The 7,242-nt window shown below is 51.8% G+C and overlaps 1 protein-coding gene across 1 annotated transcript; it reads right to left on the bottom strand.

Moving 5' to 3' along the window:
- Positions 1–727: 727 nt before the first annotated feature.
- Positions 728–6,894, bottom strand: LOC131571750 (ETS domain-containing transcription factor ERF-like; the record flags this gene model as incomplete). Its single annotated transcript, XM_058824546.1, has 3 exons — positions 6,831–6,894; positions 3,559–3,793; positions 728–905 (listed from the first exon to the last, which is right to left on the bottom strand). Coding segments are annotated over exons 1-3 (477 nt in total), but the record flags the coding sequence as incomplete, so codon positions are not given.
- Between the last annotated feature and the right edge of the window lie 348 nt (positions 6,895–7,242).

Raw genomic sequence — 7,242 nt, 5'->3', positions numbered from 1 at the left:
GTATCTCCCCGTAGCCCCCTCCCCTTGAAGCCCCTCCCCAATATCCCCCCGTAGCCCCCTCCCCAAATTCCCTTTTTATCTCATTTTAACCCCCTCCTCCCGTCGCCCCCTCCCCAAATTCCCTCTGTATCTCACTTTAACCCCCTCCCCTCGCAGCCCCCTCCCCAAATTCTCTCTGTATCTCCCCATAGCCCCCTCCCCTCGCAGCCCCCTCCCCAAATTCCCTTTGTATCTCACTTTAACCCCCTCCCCTCGCAGCCCCCTCCCCAAATTCCCTTTGTATCTCCCCGCAGCCCCCTCCCCTCGCAGCCCCCTCCCCAAATTCCCTCTGTATCTCATTTTAACCCCCCCCTCGAAGCCCCCTCCCCAAATTCCCTTTGTATCTCATTTTAACCCCCTCCCCCCGCAGCCCCCTCCCCAAATTCCCCACATATCTCATTATAACCTCTCCCCTCGCAGCCCCCTCCCCAAATTCCCTTTGTATCCCCCCGCAGCCCCCTCCCCAAATTCCCTTTGTATCTCATTTTAACCCCTCCCCTCGCAGCCCCCTCCCCAAATTCCCTCTGTATCTCACTTTAACCCCCCTCCCCCCCGCAGCCCCCTCCCCAAATTCCCTTTGTATCTCATTTTAACCCCCTCCCCTCGCAGCCCCCTCCCCAAATTCCCTTTGTATCTCACTTTAACCCCCTCCCCCCGCAGCCCCCTCCCCAAGCCCCGCCCCCCTGACCTCGTTGGGGGCGGGGCCGCAGTCGGGGGCGGGGCAGGGGGCGGGGCCGAGCAGCAGCGGCGCCCCCCGCCCCAATTCCAGCAGCGGGTAATTGACCAGCACCACCTTGCTGAAATTGAACTTGTACGTGAAGCGCTTGCCCTTGGTCTTGTGCAGGATCCGCTTGTTGTAGTAGTACCTGCAATTAATTCATTAATAATTCATTAATTAGCTCCGCTGATTAGCTGGGGGGGGGCGGGGATTAGATACCTGCGCAGTATAAGGGAATTTTTAAAAAAAAAAAACAAAATTCTTGGCGAAAAAAGGCGGAAAAAAAAAGAAAAAAATCAAATTTCGATGTGTAAAAAAATCAGCGTTTCCAAAGGGGGGGGAAAAAAAAAAAAATCCGAAATTTCCGAGGGGAAAAAATGGGTTAAAAAAAAAAAAAAAAATCGAATTTCCATGGGGGGGAAATATCAAAAATTCGAGCTTGCAATGGTAAAAATGCAGATTTTAAAGGGTAAAAATCTAAATTTCCAAGGGGGAAAATAATAATTTCCAAGGGGGGAAAAGTCACATTAAAAAATCTCAAATTTTCAATGGAAAAAAGAGAACCCCCCCCCCCCCCCCAAATTTCCAAGGGGAAAAAATATTAATTTCCAAGGGGGAAAAAGGGGGGAAAAGTCACATTAAAAAATCTCAAATTTTCAATGGGAAAAAAAAGAGAAGCCCCCCCAAAATTTCCAAGGGGAAAAAAAAAAAAATCAAATATTCATGGGGAAAAAAAATCGAAATTTCCATAGGAAAAAAACCCGAATTTCCAAGGGGGAAAAAAGGAAAAAATCCCCATTAAAACCCCAAATTTCCACAGCGTAAAAGGGGAAAAAAACTAAATTTCCCTGGGAAAAAGAAAAAGGATAAAAATCCAAATTTCCAAGGGAAAAAAAAGGGGATAAAAACATAAAACCCCCGAATTTCCAAGGGGAAAAGACAGGGGGGGGGGGGAATATGAAAAACCCCAAATTTCCAAGGGAAAAAAAGGAAAAAAAAATCCGAATTTTCACGGGAAAATCCCCCCAAAATTCAAATTTCACTTGGGAAAAAAAAAAAAAGGGGGGGGGGGGGAAAAGGGGGAAAAAGGGGGAAAAGAGGGAAAAGAGGGATAAAAGGGGGAAAAAGGGGATAAAAATGGGAAAAAGGGGGAAAAAAGAGGAAAAAGGGGGAAAAAAAGAGGAAAAAGGGGGAAAAAAGGGGATAAAAATGGGAAAAAAACGGGGAAAAAAGGGGATAAAAGGGGAAAAAAAGAGGAAAAAGGGGAAAAAAGGGGGATAAAAATGGCAGAACAAAAGGGGGAAAAAAGGAGATAAAAGGGGGGAAAAGGGGAAAAAAGGGAAAAAGGGGAAAAAAAGAGGAAAAAGGGGGGAAAAGGGGATAAAAATGGAAAAAAGAGGAAAAAAGGGGAAAAAAGAGGAAAAAGGGGAAAAAAGGGGGATAAAAATGGCAGAAAAAAAGGGACGAAAAAGGGGGAAAAAAGGGGATAAAAATGGGAAAAAAGGGGGAAAAAAGGGGATAAAAGTGGGAAAAAGGGGGAAAAATGGGATAAAAGGGGGAAAAAAGGGGAAAAAAGAGGAAAAAGGGGGAAAAAGTGGGAAAAAAATGGGAAAAAAGGGGAAAAAGGGGGAGAAAAAGAGGAAAAAGGGGGAAAAAAGGGGATAAAAATGGGAAAAAACGGGGGAAAAAAGGGGATAAAAGGGGAAAAAAGGGGATAAAAGGGGGAAAAAGGGAAAAAAAACAGGGAAAAAAATGAGAGAAAAAGGGGATAAAAAGGGGAAAAAAGGGGGGAAAAAAGAGAGAAAAAGGGGGATAAAAGACGAAAAAGGCGGGAAAAGGGGGATAAAAATGGCAGAACAAAAGGGGAAAAAAGGGGCAAAAAGGGGAAAAAAGGGGATAAAAGGGAGAAAAAGGGGAAAAAAGGGGAAAAAGGGGGGAAAAGGGGATAAAAATGGAAAAAAGAGGAAATAAGGGAAAAAAAGAGGAAAAAGGGGGGAAAAAGGGGGATAAAAATGGCGGGGAAAAAGGGGAAAAAACGGGAAAAAGGGGGAAAAAGGGGATAAAAATGGCAGAACAAAAGGGGAAAAAAAGGGGAAAAAAAGAGGAAAAAGCGGAAAAAAAGGGGAAAAAAGGGGATAAAAGGGGAAAAAAGGGGGAAAAAAGGGGGGAAAAAGACGAAAAAATGGGGAAAAAAGAGGAAAAAGGGGGGAAAAAAGGGGAAAAAAAGAGAGAAAAAGGGGGAAAAGGGGATAAAAGGGGGGAAAAAGGGGGATAAAAATGGGAAAAAAGGGGGAAAAAAGGGGGAAAAAAAGAGGAAAAAGAGGGAAAAAGGGGGGAAAAAGGGGATAAAAAGGGGGAAAAAAGGGGATAAAAGTGGGAAAAAAGGGGAAAAGGGGGATAAAAGGGGGAAAAAAGGGGATAAAAGGGGGAAAAAGGGGAAAAAAAAGAGGAAAAAGGGGGAAAAAACTGGCATAAAAATGGCAGAAAAAAATGGGGAAAAAAAGGGGGAAAAAGGGGGATAAAAATGGGAAAAAAAGGGGAAAAAAGGGGAGAAAAAGAGGAAAAAGGGGGAAAAAAGCGGGAAAAAAAAGAGAGAAAATGGGGGAAAAAAAGACGAAAAAAGGGGGGAAAAATGGGAAAAAAAGGGGGGAAAAAAATGAGAGAAAAAGGGGGAAAAAAAGACGAAAAAAGGGGGGAAAAATGGGAAAAAAGGGGGAAAAAGGAGAGAAAAAGGGGGGAAAAAAAAACCCAAAAAAATGGGGGAAAAAAGGGGGTGAAAAAGGAAGAATTGTGGGTGGTACCTGAGGGCGCGGCTGAGCTTGTCGTAGTTCATGTGGGGCTTGCACTTGCGCACGCCCCAGAGCCGCGCCACCTCGTCGGGGTCCTTGATGACGAACTCGCCGTAGTCGCCCTGCCAGGCGATGACCTCGCGGTACTGCTCCTGCCGCAGCAGCTCCAGGATGAAGTGCCACAGCTGGATCTGCCGCGAGCCGGGGCTCGACTCCGCCTTGTACGCCCACTCGGGGAACGCGAACCCTGAGAACGGAGAGATAACGGTGTGATATCAGTGTGATATCAGTGTCAGTGTGATATCAGTGTGATAGCAGTGCGTTATCAGTGTCGGTGTGACATCACTCGGTGCCACAGCTGGATCTGCCGCGAGCCGGGGCTCGACTCGGCCTTGTACGCCCACTCGGGGAACGCGAACCCTGAGAACGGAGAGATAACAGCAGTGATATCAGTGTCAGTGTGATATCGGTGTGATAGCAGTGCGTTATCAGTGTCAGTGTGACATCGCTCGGTGCCACAGCTGGATCTGCCGCGAGCCGGGGCTCGACTCGGCCTTGTACGCCCACTCGGGGAACGCGAACCCTGAGAACGGAGAGATAACGGTGTGATAGCAGTGTCAGTGTGATATCGGTGTGATAGCAGTGCGTTATCGGTGTGATAGCAGTGCGTTATCAGTGTCGGTGTGACATCGCTCGGTGCCACAGCTGGATCTGCCGCGAGCCGGGGCTCGACTCCGCCTTGTACGCCCACTCGGGGAACGCGAACCCTGAGAACGGAGAGATAACAGCAGTGATATCAGTGTCAGTGTGATATCGGTGTGTTATCAGTGTCAGTGTGATAGCAGTGTGATATCAGTGTGATATCAGTGCGTTATCAGTGTCGGTGTGACATCGCTCGGTGCCACAGCTGGATCTGCCGCGAGCCGGGGCTCGACTCGGCCTTGTACGCCCACTCGGGGAACGCGAACCCTGAGAACACAGAGATAACAGCAGTGATATCAGTGTGATATCGGTGTGATATCAGTGTCAGTGTGATATCGGTGTGATAGCAGTGCGTTATCGGTGTGATAGCAGTGCGTTATCAGTGCCGGTGTGACATCGCTCGGTGCCACAGCTGGATCTGCTGCGAGCCGGGGCTCGACTCGGCCTTGTACGCCCACTCGGGAACGCGAACCCTGAGAACGGAGAGATAACGGTGTGATAGCAGTGTGATATCATTGGTGTGATAGCAGTGTGATATCAGTGCGATATCAGTGTGATATCAGTGTGATACTGTCAGTGCAATAGCAGTGTGATAGTAGTGTGATAGCAGTGTGATAGCGGTGTGATATCTGTGTGATATCAGTGTGATATCAGTGTGATAGCAGTGTGATATCAGTGTGATATCAGTGTGATAGCGGTGTGATAGCAGTGCGTTATCAGTGCCGGTGTGACATCGCTCGGTGCCACAGCTGGATCTGCCGCGAGCCGGGGCTCGACTCGGCCTTGTGCGCCCACTCGGGGAAGGCAAATCTTGATAAGAGAATGATGATGTCATCAGTGACATCATCAGTGTGATGTTGTCGTTATCAGTGTGGTAATTGTCGTTGTGACATCGCTCGGTGCCCAGCTGTGCCCAGGTGTGTCCCCATGCCCAGGTGTGTGTCAGGTGTATCCCAGCTGTGCCCAGGTGTGTGTCCCCATGCCCAGGTGTGTGTCAGGTGTATCTCAGGTGTGCCCCAGGTGTATCTCAGGTGTGCCCAGGTGTGTTTCCCCATGGCCAGGTGTGCCCAGGTGTGCCCAGGTGTGCCCGTACCTGGTGTCCAGAGCGTGGGCAGCGGCGTCGTGAGCAGCAGGTCGGACATGCAGGTGTGCCCAGGTGTGTGTCAGGTGTGCCCAGGTGTGCCCAGGTGTATCTCAGGTGTGCCCAGGTGTGTGCCCATGCCCAGGTGTGTGTCAGGTGTATCTCAGGTGTGCCCAGGTGTATCCCAGGTGTGCCCAGGTGTGTGTCCCCATGCCCAGGTGTGTGTCAGGTGTATCTCAGGTGTGCCCCAGGTGTATCTCAGGTGTGCCCAGGTGTGTTTCCCCATGGCCAGGTGTGTGCCCAGGTGTGCCCAGGTGTGCCCGTACCTGGTGTCCAGAGCGTGAGCAGCGGCGCCGTGAGCAGCAGGTCGGACACGCAGGTGTGCCCAGGTGTGTTTCCCCATGCCCAGGTGCGTGTCAGGTGTGCCCAGGTGTGTGCCCAGCTGTGTCCCAGGTGTGCCCAGGTGTGTGCCCATCCCCAGGTGTGTGTCAGGTGTATCTCAGGTGTGCCCAAGGTGTGTGTCCCCATCCACAGGTGTGTGTCAGGTGTGCCCAGGTGTATCCCAGGTGTGCCCAGGTGTGTGCCCATCCCCAGGTGTGTGCCCAGCTGTGTCCCAGGTGTGCCCAGGTGTGTGCCCATCCCCAGGTGTGTGTCAGGTGTATCTCAGGTGTGCCCCAGGTGTGTGTCCCCATGCCCAGGTGTGTGTCAGGTGTGCCCAGGTGCGTGTCAGGTGTGCCCAGGTGTGTGCCCATCCCCAGGTGTGTGTCAGGTGTATCTCAGGTGTGCCCCAGGTGTGTGTCCCCATGCCCAGGTGTGTGTCAGGTGTGCCCAGGTGCGTGTCAGGTGTGCCCAGGTGTGTGCCCATCCCCAGGTGTGTGCCCGGCTGTGTCCCAGGTGTGCCCAGGTGTGCCCATCCCCAGGTGTGTGTCAGGTGTATCTCAGGTGTGCCTCAGGTGTGTGTCCCCATGCCCAGGTGTGTGTCAGGTGTGCCCAGGTGCGTGTCAGGTGTGCCCAGGTGTGTGCCCATCCCCAGGTGTGTGTCAGGTGTATCTCAGGTGTGCCCCAGGTGTGTGTCCCCATGCCCAGGTGTGTGCCCAGGTGTGCCCAGGTGTATCCCAGGTGTGCCCAGGTGTGTGCCCAGGTGTGCCCAGGTGCGTGTCAGGTGTGCCCAGGTGTGTGCCCATCCCCAGGTGTGTGTCAGGTGTATCTCAGGTGTGCCTCAGGTGTGTGTCCCCATGCCCAGGTGTGTGTCAGGTGTGCCCAGGTGTATCCCAGGTGTGCCCAGGTGTGTTTCCCCATGCCCAGGTGCGTGTCAGGTGTGCCCAGGTGTGTGCCCATCCCCAGGTGTGTGTCAGGTGTATCTCAGGTGTGCCCCAGGTGTGTCCCCATGGCCAGGTGTGTGCCCAGGTGTGCCCAGGTGCGTGTCAGGTGTGCCCAGGTGTGTGCCCATCCCCAGGTGTGTGCCCGGCTGTGTCCCAGGTGTGCCCAGGTGTGCCCGTACCTGGTGTCCAGAGCGCGGGCAGCGGCGCCGTGAGCAGCAGGTCGGACACGCAGGTGCAGTCCATGGCGGGGTCACACCTGGGGGGGAATTTGGGGTCAGTTTGGGGTGAATTCGGGGAATTTTGGGGAATTTCAGGGATTTTGGGGCGATTCCGGGTGGATTTGGGGTCAGTTTGGGGTGAATTCGGGGAATTTTGGGGAATTTCAGGGATTTTGGGGCGATTCCGGGTGGATTTGGGGTCAGTTTGGGGTGAATTCGGGGAATTTTGGGGAATTTCAGGGATTTTGGGGCGATTCCGGGTGGATTTGGGGTCAGTTTGGGGTGAATTCGGGGAATTTTGGGGAATTTCAGGGATTTTGGGGCGATTCCGGGTGGATTTGGGGTCAGTTTGGGGTGAATTCGGGGAATTTTG

Source organism: Ammospiza caudacuta (genome assembly GCF_027887145.1).
Source record: "Ammospiza caudacuta isolate bAmmCau1 chromosome 38 unlocalized genomic scaffold, bAmmCau1.pri SUPER_38_unloc_1, whole genome shotgun sequence".
In the NCBI taxonomy this organism is placed as follows: Eukaryota; Metazoa; Chordata; class Aves; order Passeriformes; family Passerellidae; genus Ammospiza; species Ammospiza caudacuta.
Note: the sequence above shows the minus strand (reverse complement) of the source record. Positions and strands in the feature narration are given on the sequence as shown.